This window comes from Saprolegnia parasitica, assembly GCF_000151545.1.
Source record: "Saprolegnia parasitica CBS 223.65 unplaced genomic scaffold supercont2.108, whole genome shotgun sequence".
NCBI lineage: Eukaryota > Oomycota > Saprolegniomycetes > Saprolegniales > Saprolegniaceae > Saprolegnia > Saprolegnia parasitica.
The window spans coordinates 86880-107137 of record NW_012156502.1 but is presented as its reverse complement, the minus strand read 5'-3'; the positions used below and the strand labels follow the sequence as shown (position 1 = coordinate 107137).

Here is a 20258-nt window from a genome sequence, read left to right as displayed (position 1 = left end):
TGCCTGATGCCCCACAAACGGTACCCGGTGCCGGCCGCCCTCTTTCCCTGCCCACCGCTCAGCGCGACCGAGTCGGCCGCGTACATGCAGCTCGGCCACGACACGCTCGACAAATTCTTGGACGCTGCCTTTCCAATGACGCATCGGTGCGCTGGAGCCCGCTCGGCGAAGTCGACAACGTCCACGTCTACGAAGGCGAGATGCCCGGGCTCAAGCTCGACCGCCGTACGTAGCGCCGATTTGACAGGCAGATCACTCATGGCTCGTGGTATAGACACTCTGCCGTACCGTGCGATTGGCCGCGTCCAGGCGACGCTGCCCGAGGTCGCGGGGCTGCACAACTTTGACACCCGCGACAAGTGCCTCGAGTACATTTACGAATACGCCGGCGACATTATGGACATGATGCCGCTCTACACGCTCGCGTCGAGCGACGACGGCATGCACCGCATGTACCTCAAGTGGGTCGCGTGCGCGACGCCGGTACCGGTTGTCCGGGACCGCGATTTCGTCTTCCTCGAGGTATAGTTCGATTGTTTGAATATGGTATGAAGTCACCCTACCTGTAGACGCAAGATGCGTTTGAACGGGACGGACGACGGGGCTGGGCCTTTTGCCAGTACTCGGTCGACTTGGCGTGCTGTCCATCCCTCAAAGACACGGAAATGAACCTCGTGCGGGGCACTCTCAACTACACGGGCGCCGTCTTTCTCGAGACGGACGAGCCCGGTGTCCTCGACGTCATTTACCACGTCGCGACCAATTTTAAGGGCCACATTCCCGTGCTCTTGCGCAAGATTCACATTCGCCACCGCGCCGCGCGCAAGATCTTGAGCATCCAAGACTATCTCCAGCGCCGACGGAACTACACTGGTGTGCGCTCGTCGCTGCTTGACCCGTCGCGCTGCGCCGTGTGCGCCCACAGCAGCACCCGCTTCCAGCGCCTCCGTGCCTGCCACGGCTGCCACCTGGTACGGCTCTTGCGTCACAAGCTGCCAAATGGAAACGAACACTCATATACCGCCACATTGTAGCCCGTGTGTGCGCATTGCAGTCGCAAATGGAGCCGCCACGGCGCACCAAGCGTCCGCGTCTGCCAACTTTGCTCGGCCGGTGCACGCCAAGGCCTCATCTCGTCCATGCGCAGCACGTCGTCGGGTCGAACCTTCTCGTCGTCGTCGTCGTCGTCGTCATCGATGTCGTCGGGCATCAGGTCGCCCCGCCACACGATGGTTGGGCGCAGCACTGAAATGGACTTGTCGTATCTGAACCTCTACCGCAACATTCCCGAAGAAGCTAGCGGCGGCGTCTCGCCAGTCTCTTCGTCGTGCGTCATGTCGTTGGACGTGGGCGCTTGGGACGACGACGACGACGTTGTCTCGGCTACGATGCGGTCTGAAGCCGATCTCAATGCCGACTCGCACGTCGGCTTTCGCGACGTCCTAAGTCGCCTCACGAGCAAGCTTGCCCGCGTGCATTGACGCTGGCAGCCACCGTAGCCAAGGATGTGGCGGCGACCATTGGAAGTCGACGTCATCGTCATATTCTATAGTGTATTTATTGGAGAGAAACATCATTTTGAACCATGTCCCTTTGAGCTGCACCAACAGAGACGACAACGTCGTTGACAGCACTATATTGTCAAGTGCTATTGGCACACGAGATGCCCGTCTCCACAACGCCAGCGGCGGGTGATGAAGGAGGCTATTCTTCTCTCGATGTATACAACGTCTGTGGTATAGTTTTTGCACAAGATTGCCCGAAAAGCGGCGCGAAACACAGAGGTATCTACGCAGATCCGCCGATGCGCCGCTGGGTGCGGTTAGGGTAGGGTAGGGCAAGGGTAAGGAGAGAGGATCGAACGCAAGATCTTGAGCTCTTTCGATACCATCCAACGATCCGGGTGGGTGTATCTATTTGCGTTGCACTTGGGGAGACGAGGAGGGACCGCCCGCCTATTGCGCCCGTTCACGTTGGTAGAATATCGCACGTCCATGCGCGAAACGCCATCGTTTCCTTCGAGTGCCAAAAGCCTGCCACGTAGATGACTTGGCCTCATCCATGTAATTGTATGGGTGGAGGTCTGCGAACGTCGGTATGTTCGCCGACGTGGCCATCGACGAGTGTGGCTGCCATCATGCAAAGGAATCGGAAAATGTAATCCTTCCGGATAGCTAGCCTCAACCGCACAAGCCACAAACCGTGGCCGGACAACTCGGCCGACAATTCGACTCGACACTGGCGACGGAGGCTATTCCTGCATAGACTAATGGGTTGGTAGGCCATATACATCGGGTTGGTGTAATAGGCGTGTTTGTGGTGTCCATCTTTGATTTCACCGTGAATTTAGCACCAAAATGTATCAGATCGCAGTTGTCGGAGGTACAGATCACACGTCGGGAGCGACTCGATGGGATCTCCAGCCTACAATTCTTAGTAGGTGTTGTGTGTCGCCGGTGGTCGAATAAATGGCCCTGACTTGGGCGCATACATGGGTCGGGAGAAGGTGTGTCGACCGCAGGCCAGCCATGCGATTCGCGAGGAGATATTTTATTCGCTATCCAGTCTCGATACGGGATGTTCGGATCTCGTTTCATCGGCTCCTCGCCATTGTTTCTGCTCCACCTCGAGCACCAGCAGTCGCTGGGATACAGGTCCATGCATGCTGGGTCCATGCATTTTTGGCATAAAAGCTCTATGGTACGCACGGCGTCATAATATATCAAGGTGCAGTATTCAAGACCATTGTGTACGACACTATCTTATGCATCCATTGTCTCTATGAACATGCTACTTGAATGTTCGTTGACAATAAAAATTCGTCACGATGGGTTGGCTTCAATCAATGCAACAACGCGATTGGCCAAAAGATCCGATTTTGGCGCTTTGAATTGCATCCATTCGGTAATAACTGCCAATCAATCGGCAGAATGTGTCTCGGGTGCGATCTTTCGATGGACAAAGACGTTGCACTGTACAGTACCGATGCTCAAAAATGTCGACTCTCTGCGGGCTGGAAGCGGTGCTTCTTGTTGCAGGACGCGACGACGACGATCAGGTCGTCCCTCCTGGAACGACCAAAGGTCGTCGGCTCAGATCGCAGTACGCGCGCCGTCGTCGGCTGCACAGACATGGTCGTAAGCATGGCCATGTCCTGCTTATCACGACGAAGAAAGCCCAACAGCCCGAGGCAGACTCCATGACGACTCGTGATAGTATTACCCTCTCGTCCACTCGAGAAGGCGATGGAAAGGCAGGTAGACGAAGCGTCGGCCCGCCGGCCTCCCGATTGGCGCCAAATTGGCTCTTGGTTTCAGCAACGGCCGGTGCGCCGCTCCGCTTTTACAAAACCGTATGATGCTGATTGCTACAACCCGATCAGGCCCAACCGTTGCCCGCACGTTCCGAGTGCTACGCTGGAACCCGTGACCACCTGCATCCAGGTTGCTTTAAATGCCGACGGTCTACACGCTATGTACTGCAAAGCGTCTTCTCTGAGGCCACCAAGAATAGAACTACGTAGATATGCAAATGTCCACCGAGATGGCAGTGAGTTGTGTTGCTATCCGTCCGCCCTGTCCGCCCTGGCTCGGTGCGATATCCGATGGCAACCTGATTCCCACCCGCGTATTTTCCTTTCTACCCCACATATTTCACATGCCATCGTGCCAAAAGAGGGTTTTTATGGACCCGATTTCGTCACTCGTCCAAGAATTCGCTTAATAAGTACCAATCGAGCACATCGTGATGCATTTCGTCCGCTTTCGACGCATTTTTCCCACCCATGGTATTCATGAGAGCTCAAGTCCTTTCTGCACATTGCATGGCAATAACAAATTTCTATTGTAGGATGTTCTTGGACACATCTGTACGTCTACCTTATGGGCTCCCTAGGGTCTGCGCTTGCGTTCGATTCAAAATGTCGTATCTAAGAGAATGGCTCCGCGAGTACCGTCTGGTGCAAACTGGCCACACCTTCAAGTAACCTGGTGACACGTGGGAAGAGACAGCCTAAACGGCAACAGTGTCGAGTCGCATTCGCCAACTTATCCCTCCTCGAGCATGTTTGGTGGGCACAAGCGGCACGGCTACCCGGTCCGCGATGATTTTTTGCCATGCAATTCGCTCCCATCGACGCGCAAGGCCGAGCTCGCCACGTTTGGGGCCTCCGCGTTTGACACATTTGTTCAAAAGGCGGTCGTCGGCGACCGCTCGATCGCGTGGAACCTCATTGACGACACGGTGGACCAAATCAAGCTCTACGAAGGCCGCGTCGCCTTTCTCGACAAGCGTAGTGGCTCCATGATGCGTGCTACATGGTCTCATCATCCTCGCTCTTGTACCAATAGATGGTCTGCCGTACTTGGCGACGACAACGTTTGCAGGCGAGCTTGCAACGATCGCGGGACTCCATGGCGCGACGACGCACGCCGACTGTGTTGCGTTCATTCGATCGTATGCGCCGGACGTGCTCGACATGGTCGTGCTCGAGATGTTCCACGAGGCGCCGCGACCCATGACCCTCAAATGGAGTGCGGTGGCGAGTCCGTGGCCGCTCACCATCAGCGACCGCGATTTCGTCTACCTCGAGGTACACACCGTGTTTGCATGTTGCTTGAACCGCAACGTTGCAATTGGGTTGTAGATTTCCGACTACTTCCACTTGCCCGACGGGCGACGCGGATGGGGCTACTGCCAAGTGTCGGTCGAGCTCGACCACGTGCCGTCGCTCCAAGCGTCATCGCTCAAACTCGTACGCGGCGTGCTCTGCCACACGGGCTGTCTCTACATTGAGAGCATGGTCGACGACGGCTGCGTCGACGTGATTTACCACATTGCGTCCGACTTTCGCGGACGTATTCCGTACTGGGCGCGCAAGCACGGCATTAAGAGTCGCGTGCGGCAGCTGCTTTTGCTGAGCGCGACGGCGCGGGAAGACGCGGCCAAGCGCAAGCAGACGACATGCAGTTTGTGCGAGAAGGCGGGCTCGCGGCTCTTTCGCCGGCTTCGGCAGTGCGACGGCTGCAGCGAGGTACGGCGCGTGCATGCCAAGGAGGCTCATGCGGTATGTGCGTAGATGGTGTGCCCCAAGTGCCGCGAAAAATGGGTCCACGCCGATGGCTCGAGCCGCCGCCTCTGTACGTACTGCAGCTGCACGGACCGCAGCACGAGTAGTGTTCGCGTCTCGCGCCGGACCCAAGGGACGGCGTCGTCGACGTCGCTGCCGACGCCACCAAAGAGCTACAGCCAGCGACACATGCCAGCCATGGACTCGCTTCGGGGCCAAGGGCAGCGGTCGTCCTTTTCCAAGTCGGAGATGGACCTTTCGTACCTCGGGGCATACCGCAAAGCGCCGCCGCCAACGGCGCCGGCACGTCAGATTTTGTCGCTCGGGCTGTAACCGCGCGTCCGTCGCGGCGAGAATAAAGGGTGTATTTATGCGCAAATTTGGTACTCTAGCTTGCATCTCTTGCGACGTCTCTAGCGTGCGAAGAACTCGACATCGAGCTATTTACTTAACGTCGTTAATCGTACCATTATAGTACTCGAGTACTTACTTGGTCGTCGTCAACTGGGTCGGTGGTCCGTCGGGGGTTTCCGGTACGAGCATTTTACCGTACTGCGACCGTGAGAGATTTGCCAAGCGTTCTGGACGCAATGTACCATTGTATATGCGCCGGCCCGTCGTGACGGACCACCCACGGGCACCGCCAGCGTGGTGTGAACCTTCAGTTTGAATGAGGTTAGACTGTCGTGATGTGCTGGCAGCACCAGAGCGCGCGACGGTTTCGTCGTGGCGCCAATCAGCAACCTCAATAGGATCGCTACCCCTTGCCTTTCGAGAAAGCAGGCGGTACGAAAAGGCCGTTCCTTGACTGACCGTAGGCCACGTGGGGCGGCTATTAGTATCGAGTGTAACCTACTGGCGCGCACGTTGATGTCCTCTCCTTGTCGTTTTGGACGGTCTCTGCATACCGGTACAGTATCGGTAGCGAGATGGTATGTCGTCGTGAGTCATAGAACTCGATGATTGAACACACTATGGTAGTCTGTAGTGCTTGTACACGACAGGGTTCATGCCAGTGCCAGTGCGGATTCGCACCGGCGCTTCCCCACAGGTACAGTACCGGTTTCCCCGGCGTGCATGGGATGATGATGCATGCTGCGTGCTTTTTCCCCACTTGTGTCGCCCAAAACCAGAAGCGCAATTCCGGGTGCGGTGGGTGGGTACGCACGTCGATGCTATCTCGATACTGTGTAGTTTGCTGTCCCAAATCACTCGGTACCCACGCCGCAACTCGCCGTTTGAACGCATCTCCGATGGCGATCGTCGTTCCTGTGGTGATTCGTGCTTGATCGACGTCCATGGCCAGTGCGTTCTTTGGCCATGTCCTGTCGAGGACGCATCGTCCCACGGCGGCTGCTGGCGGTAACCTATGTAGACGAGCTGCAAAGACACCAAAGCCGCGTGTGTCCCTGTATGCACCTGGACATCAACATCAAGACACCCTGTCCTGTCTACGCACCGGCATAGTCAAACCACCGTGCCTCTCAGTGCCCCAACCACGCCTGTACATTGTGGGGAAAAGCGTTTTTCGAGAAACTAGTGTGCCTTAACAACTCGGCCAAGTGCAGTGCAGAGCACGACGCATAGGCCATGCGTCGTCGCTGAATCGCCCACTCGTTGCTCCATTTCGCGCCATGTGGTGGCATGCTTCGGCAAAAAATGTCGCAGCTACCGTGGCCAGGTGACGCTGCCTCGCAATACACACATTTCCTCGTGGCCCACACGCAAGACGATGCTGAGCAGCAGCAGCAGTAGCCGCAGGAAGCTCTACCCGGTCCCGGTCGACTTTTTCCAATGCCCGAAACTCTCGGCCGAGCAGCACGCGTCGTACATTCGCCTCGGCGACGAGATCCTCCAAACGTTTTGACGCAAATTGCGCTCGACTCGCCCGACGACTGGCACCTCGTCGGCAACCACAGCGACGGCGTCCGCGTCTACGAAGGCCTCCGCCCGTGCAAGGACAGCCGTACGTCTCATGGGCTCCTATGATGGTGGATGAGGATGCGCGTCATGTAGGCAACTTGCTGCCGTTCCGAACGACGACCAAAGTGCATGCAACGCTCAGCGAGATTGCACTTTTGCACGCGTTCGACTCGCGGGAGGAGTGCCAGCACTACATTCACATGTATGCCTCGGACCTCGTCGACATGCTGCCGCTCTACACGTTCCTCGAGCGCACGCAGGAGCACCCGCTCAAGCAGACGTACATCAAGTGGAGTGCGGGCCAGAGCCCGATTGGGGTGTTTGCCGACCGCGACTTTCTGTACCTCGAGGTAGACGCACACCTTTGGCTACATGTCGAAAAGTGAACTCGGTCCTATAGGCACAAGACGAAGTTGTGCTTGCCGATGGTCGACGCGGCTGGGCGTTTTGCCAGCACTCGATCGCATTGCCGTCGGTGCCGACGATGGAAAACACCGATTTCAAGCTCATTCGGAGCTGGATGCACCACACGGGGGCGCTCTTCGTCGAGACGGAGACGCCCGGTGTCCTCGACCTTATCTACAACGTCGCGGTGGACTTTAAAGGCTCGATGCCGGTTTGGGTGCAGAAGATTGCGCTCAAGCGCCGGGCGAAAAAGATCTGCTCGGTCAAAGACCACGTCAAGAAGATGCGCAAGCTCGCGCAGGTGACGACGCCGCCGACGACGCCCGCCCACCGCACGCATTCGAGCTGCAAGGTCTGCGCCCAGCCCGCCGTGAGCCCCCGGTCGTGCGAGTGCTGCGCCGAGGTACGATTTATTCTCTTGGCCTCGTCAGCGGACGCTCACACGTTCTAGGCGGTGTGCGAAGCGTGCAGCCGCAAGTGGCGCCGGCGCGGCTGGAACAGCGTGCGCCTCTGCCTCGACTGCTGCCCCGAGGGTCAAGAGCCGCCGAGTGACATCCGCGACTTGATGAAGAAGACCAACACCGTGGCTATTGACGGCCCCAAGCTCAAGCGGTATGCGCGCCGGAACGAACCGCCCACGTTGAGCGACGCGCCGGGGCTGGACCTCTCGTACCTTCAAGTATACCGCAATGCGTCTGCGTCGAGCGTGAGCGATTCCAGCACCGACAGCAGCCCGTACGACGCCCACTGCATCCCAGAAGAGACAGACGAGCAAGATGGTCGACCGTAGTAGCTAATGTAGTCCATCATGGCTCACACGAAACACAGTGCCTTTGTAATCGTGTCTGCCCCGTCGTTGCTTACACTGTCATCACGGCCAACATCCAAGCTGCCAAAACACTGGTAACGATAGGTGGTCGTCACCGTTGATGCGCGATGCGTATCGGTCCAAGCCGTGTGTGCATGGTAATAGCACTCCACCCGCAACCCAGCCCGCAACCATGGCCTTTCTGCACCGCGTAGCCGAGATAAATTTTTGAATTTTCGTCCCCAGTTTGCCGTTGGGAAATCAAAATGATGGACCCTTGACGTGGCGCTGTCGCAGCACGGATGACTGTATACGGATACCAAGACATACATGTAGACAAAATTGTTAACTAATCGATCGACAAAATGGCATGTCCCAGCAGCGACCAGTGGAATATTCTTACGATCCGCATACATTCGGCGCCGTTTTGTGCAACTGTGGCATTTTGCAAAATTGATCGCCCATGTTCAGCGTGCTCGACCAGATTGCACCGGCGGCGATCGCGCGCCGCCCGCGCAACTACTACGCCGTCCCCGAGGTATGATGACCATGCCCCGCGGGCCATCAAGGCGTGCGTAGACGTGTCCGTTTGCAGCGACGCCCGGCATTAGCTTTGAGATTGCGCTGCCCAATGAGACGATGGTCCTCGGCGACAGCCGCGTGTTTCTCATCTTCGGCGCCACTGCGTCGCCCAAGGACGGCATGACGTCGGCGCAGTCGGCGTTCTTTGCTCAAGACGTGGCGAACGTCCGCTCGATCACGTTTGACGCGGCGGCGTTCAGCGTGCCGGGGGCGCTGGGATTTCTGCCTCCGAGCCTCGGTGGCTGGACCGCCGACAACTGCTTTGTCCAAGCGTTTATCAATGCGAACCCGCTCGACCCGGATCCGATGACGTGTGTCGGCAACCTCTACAGTGTGCCAACGCGCCTCGACTGGTCGCGACTCTGCGCCGACGCGCCCACCACGCTAACGCTCTTGGCAACCGAGGTACTCGGATGCTCGGACCACTCGCGATGATGGAATACATCGATGCGTGTAGACGGTCCACGCCACGATCGAGCCGCCAACTTCGGAGTTCCTTCACAAGATGACGATCACGAGCCGGCTCCTCACCGCGCACCACGGCCGGTGTATCGAGATGATGGCTGCGATCACGCTTCCGCCGCAGTACGACCCAGCGATCGCCTACCCGACCGTCTACACCATTGAAGGTAGCGGTGTCGACCACGTCGACGTGATCCAAGACGTATGGACCATTAGGCTTTGGTGGCACCGAGACGTACCTGCAGCGGGCCTACGCGTTTTTGGAGAGCGACATGGGTCTGCGCTGGCAGTCAGGCACGTGGCCAGAAGTGCCGATGCTGCGGATCGTCCTCGGCTCGCGCATGACGTACGGTACGACCGCCTATTTTAGCGCGGTGCAGCGAGTGCATGGAATCGGTAGGCCACACGTCGTTTGCCGATTCGGAGACCAACGGACCGTGGGCGACCGCGCTGGTATCGGGATCCCTTTCTTCATCGTTATGACTCGGTATGGGTGTAGATCACGGAGCTTCTTCCAGCGATCGAGGCCAAGTATCCATCCCACGGACGCTACCTGTACTCCCCTTCTAGTTGTCGATGGTGATGCTGAGGTGGACTAGAATGGGCCATTCGTCGGGCGGCTGGTCGACGCTCTGGTTGCAGCTGCAGTACCCTAGCGTCTTTGACGGGACATGGAGCAGCGTACGTCCTTGACCGGCATGTGCGTTTTTGCCATTTGTATTGCTGATGTCTAGGCCCCCGACCCCGTCGACTTTACATGCTTTCAGGTAGATGACGGATAGAGCCGTGTGTTGAGCGGAATGGTTAGCTGGCCAACATTTACGAAGACGACAACATCTACTGGGATTCCTATGGGCGGTTCGCCCCAGCTCGTTGACCATCCATCTCACCACACGATGCTAGCCAAGTGCCCATGAGTCGCGAGCTTCCTTGGCTCACGGCCAAGCTGGCCAACCAAATCGAGTGGGTTTACGGTCGGGCCAATGGCGGGCAGTGGGACGCGTTTGTACGTACGACACGCGTCTTTGGCACATAGCAGAACGTACTTTTTACGTAGCCCGCCATCTTTAGCCCCCGACGCAGTGACGGCACCCCCGCCCCGCTCTTTGACAAGGTACATAGCACGACGTCGTCACGACTTTTCACGAGCAGCGCACAGGTCACGGGCGATATCGATCGCGGCGTTGCCCACACGTGGAAGCGCTTTGACATTTGCCGGCTCTTGCAAGCGCAGCCCGAGCTACTGAGCACGACCTTGGCAGGTACAACACGACCTCAAGTAGGCTCGAGAGACAACACAAATGTGTGGTTGCCAGGCAAGGTCCACGTTGTGTGCGGCCGCGACGATACCTACTACCTGGACCGCGCGTGTCGCAAGCTCCAAGGGCTCGTGCACGCGCCGGCGTCGGAAGCGAGTGGCAACTACGTGCGCATGGTCCCTGGCAACCACAGCACCATCAAGACGCAAACGCTGTTTGATGGCTTCTTTGCCGAGATGGTGGCCGCCCACCGTCAACAATACGGGTCCATGTAGATCATAGCCCTATCCCTTGATACTCCTTTCTATTGCGACGGTTGTTTGTCGACTTTATGGCATACGATGGGACTGGTATCTGTGTCTGCAAGCCATACATTGTAGTAAAAAATGAGACTTGAGAAAAGAGTCAGTCGGTCAATGGAAGTGCATACTGTGCCCGGGCCGCCAGCCACGACTCGGGGGGCAGCGACGTGGTGTGCAGGGGAAGTCGCACGACGCGCCAGCCTTTCACGTCCAGCGCCACGATCTCGTCGCAGCTGCTCTGGTACGTGAGAATGCCCGTGGGCAAGGCCGATGCGCGGTCCAGATAGTACGTCTCATTCTGGACCCACGGTGCCGACACAAAGAGATAGCGGGCGCCCGCATAGAGATAGCGCGATGCGACGACGTTGGACGCCGGCGATTCGACAAAATACCGCGCGACCAGATACGTCAGCAGACTCGACGCACACACCGTCACGAGCAGCAGGAGCAGGCGACTTTGGCTGCCAATTTCAAGGATCCCGCTGTCGCAGAGAACGGTATCGTCCATGCGGCCGATACCACACGCTTTTTCAATGTGGGCCGAGTGCGAGACCGGCCGGAGCAGGCTCGCGGTGCCTGTCATGAGCCAGATCAAGCATGCATTCGGCGTCGCGTAGTAGCTCGTATATTGCCGCGTGTAGACCATGGCCACATCGTTGACGATCGTGGAGAACCACGTGACTTCGCCGGCGGCGAGAAGCGTCGTGAGCACAGGCGTGGGGGGCACCACGAACCGTGTCAGAAAGCCCGAAAAGTCCAATTCCAGCGTCGCCGTCGAAAGAAGCGCAATGGCGGTCATCGATCGCAGCAGTAGCATGGGTCGCCCGACCCACACCACCGCGCCGACGCGGTTGATCTCAAAGACATTGCCGCCCTCGAATTGCCCGCGGCTCTTGATGATGTACAGGACGACACCAATCGCGACCGCGACAAGAACGCCGCTGACATACAGAACGCCCGACCGGGCGTAGCTCGCGATCGCACGAGGCGACTGCCATTGCGCAACGGGCTGCTGCAGAGGCTCGTTGTACTCGCTGAGGACTGTGAGGCTGCCGACGTCCCCGGTGAAGCGCAGGACATCGCGCTGCCCAAGCACCCAGTCGCAGAGGAACCACCATCCAAAGAAATGGAAGGACGTGTCGTCCGGATCCATAATGTTGGCAGCCAGTAGCGACAGCGGGTCCGACGGCGCGTTGGCAACGAACTGAATGAGCTGAATATCGAGGGCAGACACAAGCGACGTCGCTCTTGTGACGAGCGCTGGCGGCACGCGCGGCAACAGGCGGCGCGTGAATCGGATGGTTTGGTCGAGGTACAAAAGGCAGCCGGCCGCATTGGTCGCATCTTGCGCACAAATGGCGCTGAGATTCAGGTTCGCCTCGGACGTGATGCCCGACAGAATCGCTGATAAGACCATATACTCGCGGTTGGGCTGCACTTGCGTGTAGATGCCGTTCGAGGAGCACACGAGGCTAAAGCTCGCGAGGTTGACGATCCCGGCGACGACGCGGTTGTCGCCGCTCTGCGCGAGCTCGCTGCAGAGAAACGAGCCACCGTACGCGTTGAGAAAGCGTGTTTGCAGCCATGCGGCCGGCACGGGGTGGACGGCACTGCTGGTGGCAAACCCAAAGAAAGCGGCTTGCAGCGTCTGGTCGGTGGCAATCGTCGCCCGACCGATCGCGGCAATCGACCGGACAATCGACAAGACGTCTTGTGGCACCGGTACAAAGTACACATCGATCGTGCCAAAGGGTCCGAGCAAGGACCGGACAAGCGAAAACACAGCGTTGAACGGCGTCGTGAGCGTTTGGTGCGATATCAAATGCGACTCCATCGACGCGTTCGCATAGCGGTAGTGTGGACTGGACCGAAGCAGGCTGGTCGTCGCATTCTTGTCGCGGACCAAGTCGTTGGCGAGGCCCCAGTACATCTTGAAGCTCGTTTGCGCTGGGATGCGGTACACGCTCGGCTGGGTCTGCAGCGTGAACGGGTACAGTACACCGAACGCGTTCATGATGCGGTAGTGGTTTGTGATGCCAATGCGCTTGAAGTTTTGCCATTGCGGCGTATAGTGGCTCATGTTGAAGCGGCGCCAATACGCTATCTCATCGGCCACGACATGAAATGGCGGCGACCCCACCTGCAGCGTCTGCTCGAGCCATGCCAAGCCCTCGGTCGATTGCTCAAGTTCGTTGGTGATAGCGGTTCCAAAGGCATCCCCCCAGCAGCGTAAAAACGCCGACATGTCAATGTTGCGCAGTGTGAGCTCCAAATAGACAGCGCCGTTGGTGGTCATTGTCGCACAGCGACGCTGGCGGGCGGCCGAGGCGGCCATCTCCCAGCGCTGGTGCACGTCTACATAGCAGTAGGCCGTAAAGATCCACGGCGCGTCGCATCCGTTCGTGGCGCGAAGTCCTTGAATGGCGTCTTGGATCACCGTTAGCTGGGTGTATTGCAGCCGCGCTCCGTAGCTCGCCGACGACCCGATCATGGCGCTTGCGTCCGGAAAGAGGCTGGGCCAAAGGATATCCTCTCGCGTCAAGTCCGTCACTTGGCTCGTCAAGCCAAGGAGGAGCTGCTGGTTGAGCCAATTCGCATACAGCGCATGGGCGCCCGTCAAAGAAAACGTCGCCCACCACAGATCGTTGGCCAAGTTGACGTTGGCGAGTTGCATGTACGAGACGCTCGTGACGACGCTGCCGAGCACAAAGCAGAGGCCGGCGACGGCCCAAAACCCATGCGCGGCCCAGGACCCAGGCCCCGCCGCTGCAGTCAACGCCGGAGCGCAGGCGTCGGTGATCCCGGTCCGGTGAGGCCGAAGCGACCGCTGGTGGGTAGACGACCGCGTATCTTGGAGGAGGAGCCAGAGTTTGATATCGAAGGTGTATGCGACCCCCCGCAGCGTGAGCGTCAGAAGCCCCGTCATCGCACACGACGCCGGGTCCATGCTCCACTCGTGGGTGCTGGGGGGGCGGAAGTAGGCGTCGGCGGCCCCTGCCACGACGATCGGCGACGACGCGTGGCGTCGGTACTGCCGCGTGCGCGACGTGATGGCGACCGCCGCCAGCGCCGCCAGCACTTGAACACCCACCAGCTCCAGGAGGCGGATGGTGTTGCCAATGTAGACGGTGCCGCTGTGGCACACGAGGGCAAAGTCCATGTTGACGCTCGAACACTGCCGCTGCAGGCGCGTCATCGTGCGAATGGGCGCCGCCACTTCGAGAAGAACCGTGCCGAGCCACGCGAGGAGACTTCCAATCGGGCCGTACACGCTGGCTTCGTACGTGGTGTGCACCATGGTCATGCCGAGCACGATGTAAAGGAGCCACGTCGTGTCGCCCGCGAGCACGAGCGTTGCCACATAGGACCGTGGCGCAAACTGAAACCTTGGACGTGCATTGGTGTGCAGCGCGGTCTGGGACGTACTCAGGATCGCGATCGCGACCATGGAGCGCAGGAGGAGAAACGGTCGGCCGATCCAGACAGCGCCGACCGCGCGATGAAAGAAAAACAAATTGCGGCCGACGACGCGGAGACGCGTCTTGAGAGCGTAAACCGTGACGAGCGCGCCCACGGCGCACTGAAGACCGGAAAAGTACGTCAGCAAGTAGTAGACACCCATGGACGCCGATTCGACCGCGTTGGTCCGATCCAAACTCGCGACGTCGCCGTACGATGGGTGCACGGTGGAGATCAGCGTGACACGACCGACATCCCCTTCGAGCGCCACGACACTGCGTTGATGCAAGATCCAATCGTGGACGAGGAGCCAGCCGTAAAAGCGCCAGCTCGACGACCTTTCGAGAAGCGGCTGCCGAAGCAGTGCCCAACTACCATTATTGGCATGCGTTGCAAACTGGACGATTTCGGCGCCGACAGAGGCCGTGTCGAGGATCGCCGCATCGCGCTGAACTTGCAGTGCGGTTGGCAGCTCGATCAGGTTGGCGAGTTGACGCAACATCGACACCACGGTGCTGCACGTCGACGACGCGGCATCAAAAGCGCAGAGCGACGTGGTCGACATGGACGCATTGTACAGGACAGTTGCAAATAGCAGCGCGTTCCGCGTCGATGCAATGGTCAGCGGCGACGGGTCGTTCCCGGGGCACGGCGCGTCGAGGTTCACCGTATCCTGCACGTACAATGTTGGAGGCTGCGACGCGCACATGGGGTTGCCGCCATAGTATGTAGGACTGTCGCGTGCCCACGCCGACGGCACGGGTGTCCACTCGCTCGTTATTGGTAGAGCTTCGTACAAGCTCTGAAATGCAATGTTGTCAGCCAACACCGACTCCAAGAGCAGTACAAAGGACTGGTGAAACGCGAGCAAGGATGGCGGTGCAGCGAGAAACCACGTGTCGACCGACGGGAGCGGCCCGATTGACGCCTGCACGACCGCCGACTGGTTGCCCGGTGTCGGGTAAAAGTTGGCCCATGCTTCGATCGAGACGGCGGGCATCGAGGCCGAGAGATTGGCGCCAAAGTAGTTGGCGCTATCAAACACGAGGCTCCGATTCAGTGTCGACATGAGCCACATCGTGTTGTACGGGATCCAGTACAAGGTCAAGGACGTCCATGGCCCCGAGATACGCGGGAGCTGCTTCAGCGTCACCTCTTGGTTCGACCCGAGAGCGTTCTGGATGGCCATGGTCTCCGAGATGCCAGTGAGCCACCGGTTTTGCCATTGCAGTGTAAAGTGCGTCAGGTTGGCGTTCTCCCAAACGGCGATTTCTTGGTCGATCGAGGTCGTCTCACGCGCCGATGTAGTGGTTGCGAGCCACAAGCGGCCGTCCCGCGTGGCCTCGAGGCTGGTTTTGACCGCGACGTTAAAGTAGTGGCCCCATGCAAACTCAAAAGCTGTCCAGTTGGCATTGCGGAGCAGTGCTTCGAGGTACACGGCGCCATTCGCAACGTACTTGGTCGCACACCGCGCTTGTCGTAAACGCGTGTGCGCGATCTCAAACTTCTTTTCAAAGTCGACGTAGCAGTACTGGGTGTTCATGCGCAGACTCCACGATGCTTGGAGCGTCCGAAGGTTTGTGATGGCGTACGTCACCGTGTTGAGCTCGTTGAAAATCAAATGCTGGGCATACGCCGGCGTCGGTACCGTTGCTTCGAGCGGCGCGGCGCTCTCGACGTCGAGGAAGCCGGCCTTGCGCGTCACGAGCGCATTGTTCACAACGTCAACGAGGTACGCCTCGTAGCTCGAGACGTTGTAGTGCGGCCACCACGTGTCGCTGCTGAGACTCGGCACGGTCAGGGACAAAAAGTACACGCTGCACGCGAGCGACAGCCACATGTACACGAGGCCAGCGACAACAACGAGTCGGTAGCGAGGCTGCCACGCGCGAATCAGGGACAAGAGCGCGGCGTCGACGACTGTCGTGTCACTGGTGGTGGGCCCTGGCGCGACGCGATGCCCCATGCGGCTGCTCGGAAACGCTCTCTTCCCGAAACCGTGCAACAAGGGACACGACACGTGCGCGGGTGTAACCACCGACGCGAGAGGTCTCCGCATTCCGATCACACATAGATAGAGAGACAAGATATGATGTGCGCGGCTAGCAACGTGGCAGTCATACCAAGCAAGTTACCATGTCGAACACTGCGGCGATTTGCAGCCAGGGCCATCGCCGTAGGGGTAGGTTAGGTCTAGGGTTGCGAGTTTTTATGGGACGTAAACCGCGGTACAGACTATACTAAGACGTGTGTGTCAAGGTACAGGCTGCACACATGCCATGCGCGGGCCGTTTTGATGAATAAACCAGCACCACGAATGGAACACGATTCCTGGACAAGTTTTGGACTAGTTGAAACAGTGTATTTTACGCTAGTGAAATGCCGTAGTTGCCAGCCTTGCCCATGCCAATCATATTTGCGCCCTTGTTGAGCTGGATATCGGTTGACGCGGTCCAGAGCATCGTGCCACCGTACTTTGCGGCGCCATCGGTCGCGTACCCGACAAGCTGTGCGCTCGTGGGGCTGGCGCCGTACGAGCAAGCGCCTTGGTCTTTTGGCGTCCCGACGCAGCCGCCCATGATGAGTTTTGCCGGCGGAATCGCAGCGGTCCACAAGGTTGGCACGGTCGTAGTGAGCAGCGTGTCGTACGTCACCTACCAAGAGAAACATGTCGTGCTTCCTGGGAAAAGGGCTAGAAAACGCACGCCCGTCTCGGCATTGTACGCCATGATGTTGACTTCGTCGACAAGGGATGCCAACGCCGGGTCAAAGCAGCGCTGGTAGTCACCGGTCGGCGCATTGCAGGTCGGGTCCATTGACGTAAAGAATTCGTCCCACGTCAAGCCGTACGCGGGTTCTTGGCTCTTACGCGGAAGGGCGTCCAAGTTGGTGCGAAGTGACTGGAGGTACGAGGCGACGTTGGGCGATGCGTTTGTTTTCCAGTCGCCTTTGGCGAGCAAGTTGCCGCTTTCGTCGTCGACGTCAATGCCGTCAAATCCAAACCTACATCGCGTCAAAAATGTAAAAAATGCGACAATATAAACGTACTTTTGCACAAGCGCGGCCGCCGACTTGCCAAACGCAGCAATCTTGGCCGGTGTATCGAGCGAGAGAAAGTTGGCGCGCTCCGTTTGGCCGCCAATGCTCGCGTACTGCTTGACGCACTTTCTACAAAATATCATAAAATTCAAGTGGTGCGCGATCGAAGCGTGTACTTTTTCATGGCGTTGACGCACGTCTGCAGCGTTGCATCGTTGCCTTGGAACGTTTGGGAAACCTCGCCCGTTTGGTTGTTGATGAGCGCAAACCCCCAGTAAATGTGGGTAATATACTGGAACGCATCGCTCTTGACAAACTAAGCAGCACTTGAGCCTCTCTCTTGTCCAAGATGACAGCTTACATCGAGGCACCCGTCCGTGTACGTCTGCCAAAAGACAGCAAACGTTTTCGTGGGCGTCGGGCACGCAACGCAGTCGTTCTTGCTGTTGGCGTAGTACCCGCGGTACGGGCACGTCGCGTTCTTGGTTGGCTTGCCGGCGGGTTTGCCAGGGTCGTTAGACGACGACGACGAGCTCTCGGCAAAGACGCCCGTGTGGGTGAAGTACGTGATCGCAAAGGCACCGCCCGTGATGATGATGGCTACGTAGACAGGTCGCTGTGAGCACAATGGTAGCACGAGAGGGCACACCGGCGCCGAAAAGTGGCCACCAATGACACTTGGCCATGCTTGAACGAAAAGGCAAACTGGGGACTCTGTGGGTGTCAAAGGTGAAAAAGGCAGGGCGCCAAACTTCATGAACCATCGGCCAATCAAAACGCACTACACTACGGGCATAGCCAATCAAAAGCTAGAAAGTGTATCATGTAGAGATTTGACGGGCAGATGCTCGGCAACGTGGAAAGTTGCCTCGACGTTGTCATGGCCATTGAAGCTGCCATTGAACAAACCGAGATGCCGCGGATGAAATTTTCGGGGCGCGCAGAAGGATTGTCTGCAATGCAGGTGGAAGCTGCAGGTGGGCAGATTAACGCTTTGGTCACGTGCCTTCGACTGGAGAGACCACGTCTGAAGATGATTCCTACCATCCTCGGGTTGCGCGGTAGCGAAACGCAAGGCTCAATGTCATTTGACGTACCGATCGCGCCTCGGGGCTTACATCGGCACCCTCACACCGTACCAGCGAGGTGGTGGCGGCTCGTTGTGGATTTGATGGTAGGGGCGCCAGACGCCGACCAAGAAAATACTCGTCCATCGTCCCGACGACTCGTATTACACAGCAGATGCACACTATATTACTACGTGCGGAAGGTTAACGCTCTCGTAAGGCAGATATTGATGACATATTTATCTACGTTCATCAAAACAAGAAAGCAAGATCGTGCCGATGTGTACACCTCCATATACATGAGGCAACTAGAGTAGCCGCACAGGACCTGATCCTAGTCGTCCAACTTGGCTTCCGCGCCACCCCACGAGCTCGGCTCCGAGTTGACCCACGAGTTGGATCCGGACCCGCTGTTGCTTGGCGCCGTCGTTGGGTTCGCGGTGGGATTCTTGACACAACCGGCTTCCGCCAGCGCTGCATCCAGACGACCGCTGCTTTGCAGCTCCTTCAACGCGTCCATGCCGCCAATGAATTGCCACCGATCCAGATGTTAGGCACCGTATCCAGATTTGTGCGGCTTTTAAGGGCGCGAAAGATCTCTTGGCCCGTCGGCGTCGTCGAGGAATCTTGAATGTCGCAGTAGCCAACGTGAGCGCCTTTGGACTTGAAGAGGTCCTTGGCTTGGGTGCAGTACGAGCAGCCTTCAAAGCCGAAAAGCGCGCAGCCGTTGTCCTTGGTGAACTGGGTGATCCAGGTGTTGGGGCTGGTCGCTTGGAGGGCGCGGTGGGCCGAGGTGGACTCGACCAGCATCATGGTGGCGAGAGCGAGAGAGAGAAGAGTCGAGGATGAAAGCATCTTGAGAGGAAGGGAGTCGATTGATTTGTGAGCAGGCTGCACCCGTAGGTACCTCGAATCACCAGCACCTGCGGTGTGGGACGTTTCCGACGCGTTTCCATGAGAAGGTCGTCGATTCCTGGCGCCGAGCTCTGGCGCCGTGGTACATCTCCAACATCGCCCGTGACGTGATGACGCGGGTGAATTTGCTGGCCTTCGAGGGAAACACGGGGTGAATCTGTAGCTCAAAATACATGTCGGTGCTTGTATCCTTTTGACATTAGCAATGGTTTCACACTCCAAGTCCAGGAACCACGTAAACGGTCAGCCCTTCATGGATGAAGTTTGCGCAATGTTGCAAACACGGTGGGCCCGATTCGATTGTTGTGCTATTCGTTGGCATCTATAACGTACCACCAGCTTTCGCCATCCAGCCTGCGAACGCGTCACGTCGGCGGTACGCAAGCAATTGGCTCTGTTGCCTCGCCATCATCACTTTCGATACTCTTATCGCGTGATCCCACGCTGGACCGTCCACGAACGGTGTGGTAATGACTATCGAACGGTTTCGATCCAAGATGGCTCTCCACACCGAGCGTCATGCGGCGATGTGCGGTGCACATGCATTCTGCGTAGGATCTATCAAAGACTGGAAATCGATTATGTGAAGCAGATGGGTTATGCAACAAATCGCAAGCTTCGATTGGGTTGCAAGCTCGCGGAAGGGGGTAGGGGAAGAGGGCAGCCGAAATGATTTGCTAACAATCAAAACCTTTTGGAATCTGTGATCATGCCAACAGTGCCAGGCGCGTCGATACATCACAGAGTAAGAAAAGGGCAGCATTAAACAAGTCATATCGGATGCACGGCAATACATGCGGTGCCTTCGATATCGCTACGACTACATATCGGTAATGGCACGAAGATCGCTCCAGTGTGAGTGATGTAGTACACCTCGCCGGTTTCTGAGTCCACGCCTTCAATTTGCCGCACGTCCGAATAATCATATGATTGTTCTATCGACCCTTCCTCGGCACATCGCGGCGACAA

General features: G+C 57.9%; 7 protein-coding genes across 7 annotated transcripts; 4 read left to right on the top strand and 3 right to left on the bottom strand.

The window, feature by feature from the left end:
* Positions 1 to 98: 98 nt before the first annotated feature.
* Positions 99 to 1481, top strand: SPRG_13867 (hypothetical protein; the record flags this gene model as incomplete). Its single annotated transcript, XM_012352863.1, has 4 exons — positions 99 to 225; positions 275 to 522; positions 570 to 971; positions 1035 to 1481. The coding sequence occupies exons 1-4, from the start codon at positions 201 to 203 to the stop codon at positions 1479 to 1481; spliced, it is 1122 nt and encodes a 373-aa protein (XP_012208253.1). The 5' UTR covers positions 99 to 200.
* A 2528-nt stretch (positions 1482 to 4009) lies between these two features.
* On the top strand, positions 4010 to 5401 carry SPRG_13866 (hypothetical protein; the record flags this gene model as incomplete). The annotated part of the gene is made up of 4 exons (XM_012352862.1): positions 4010 to 4291; positions 4350 to 4591; positions 4646 to 5032; positions 5078 to 5401. The coding sequence occupies exons 1-4, from the start codon at positions 4063 to 4065 to the stop codon at positions 5399 to 5401; spliced, it is 1182 nt and encodes a 393-aa protein (XP_012208252.1). The 5' UTR covers positions 4010 to 4062.
* A 1461-nt stretch (positions 5402 to 6862) lies between these two features.
* On the top strand, positions 6863 to 8227 carry SPRG_13865 (hypothetical protein; the record flags this gene model as incomplete). Its single annotated transcript, XM_012352861.1, has 4 exons — positions 6863 to 7034; positions 7085 to 7341; positions 7392 to 7799; positions 7848 to 8227. 4 exons carry the CDS (start codon positions 6863 to 6865, stop codon positions 8184 to 8186), a joined length of 1176 nt encoding a protein of 391 aa, XP_012208251.1. The 3' UTR covers positions 8187 to 8227.
* A 435-nt stretch (positions 8228 to 8662) lies between these two features.
* On the top strand, positions 8663 to 10820 carry SPRG_13864 (hypothetical protein). Its single transcript, XM_012352860.1, has 13 exons — positions 8663 to 8742; positions 8784 to 9191; positions 9244 to 9415; positions 9465 to 9599; positions 9649 to 9701; positions 9748 to 9803; positions 9848 to 9929; positions 9983 to 10015; positions 10057 to 10106; positions 10152 to 10254; positions 10306 to 10362; positions 10408 to 10510; positions 10565 to 10820. The coding sequence occupies exons 1-13, from the start codon at positions 8668 to 8670 to the stop codon at positions 10780 to 10782; spliced, it is 1545 nt and encodes a 514-aa protein (XP_012208250.1). The 5' UTR covers positions 8663 to 8667; the 3' UTR covers positions 10783 to 10820.
* A 42-nt stretch (positions 10821 to 10862) lies between these two features.
* On the bottom strand, positions 10863 to 16234 carry SPRG_13863 (hypothetical protein; the record flags this gene model as incomplete). Its single annotated transcript, XM_012352859.1, has 1 exon — positions 10863 to 16234. The coding sequence occupies one exon, from the start codon at positions 16232 to 16234 to the stop codon at positions 10913 to 10915; it is 5322 nt and encodes a 1773-aa protein (XP_012208249.1). The 3' UTR covers positions 10863 to 10912.
* A 364-nt stretch (positions 16235 to 16598) lies between these two features.
* Positions 16599 to 18002, bottom strand: SPRG_13862 (hypothetical protein). Its single transcript, XM_012352858.1, has 6 exons — positions 17957 to 18002; positions 17669 to 17907; positions 17484 to 17623; positions 17317 to 17436; positions 16974 to 17271; positions 16599 to 16922 (listed from the first exon to the last, which is right to left on the bottom strand). The coding sequence occupies exons 1-6, from the start codon at positions 17991 to 17993 to the stop codon at positions 16635 to 16637; spliced, it is 1122 nt and encodes a 373-aa protein (XP_012208248.1). The 5' UTR covers positions 17994 to 18002; the 3' UTR covers positions 16599 to 16634.
* Positions 18003 to 18708: 706 nt separating this feature from the next.
* Positions 18709 to 19187, bottom strand: SPRG_13861 (hypothetical protein; the record flags this gene model as incomplete). Its single annotated transcript, XM_012352857.1, has 2 exons — positions 18709 to 18879; positions 18933 to 19187. The coding sequence occupies 2 exons, from the start codon at positions 19185 to 19187 to the stop codon at positions 18709 to 18711; spliced, it is 426 nt and encodes a 141-aa protein (XP_012208247.1).
* Between the last annotated feature and the right edge of the window lie 1071 nt (positions 19188 to 20258).

Coding starts and splice junctions, on each gene's coding strand:
- SPRG_13862 (XM_012352858.1), bottom strand. CDS start 17,993: ATGGCCAAGTGTCATTGGTGGCCACTTTTCGGCGCCG. Junction 17,272..17,316: donor GCGGCCGCGCTTGTGCAAAA/GTACGTTTATAT, acceptor GACGCGATGTAG/GTTTGGATTTGACGGCATTG. Junction 16,923..16,973: donor CGTACAATGCCGAGACGGGC/GTGCGTTTTCTA, acceptor TTCTCTTGGTAG/GTGACGTACGACACGCTGCT.
- SPRG_13864 (XM_012352860.1), top strand. CDS start 8,668: ATGTTCAGCGTGCTCGACCAGATTGCACCGGCGGCGATCGCGCGCCGC. Junction 8,743..8,783: donor ACTACTACGCCGTCCCCGAG/GTATGATGACCA, acceptor AGGCGTGCGTAG/ACGTGTCCGTTTGCAGCGAC. Junction 9,702..9,747: donor GACCGTGGGCGACCGCGCTG/GTATCGGGATCC, acceptor GTATGGGTGTAG/ATCACGGAGCTTCTTCCAGC.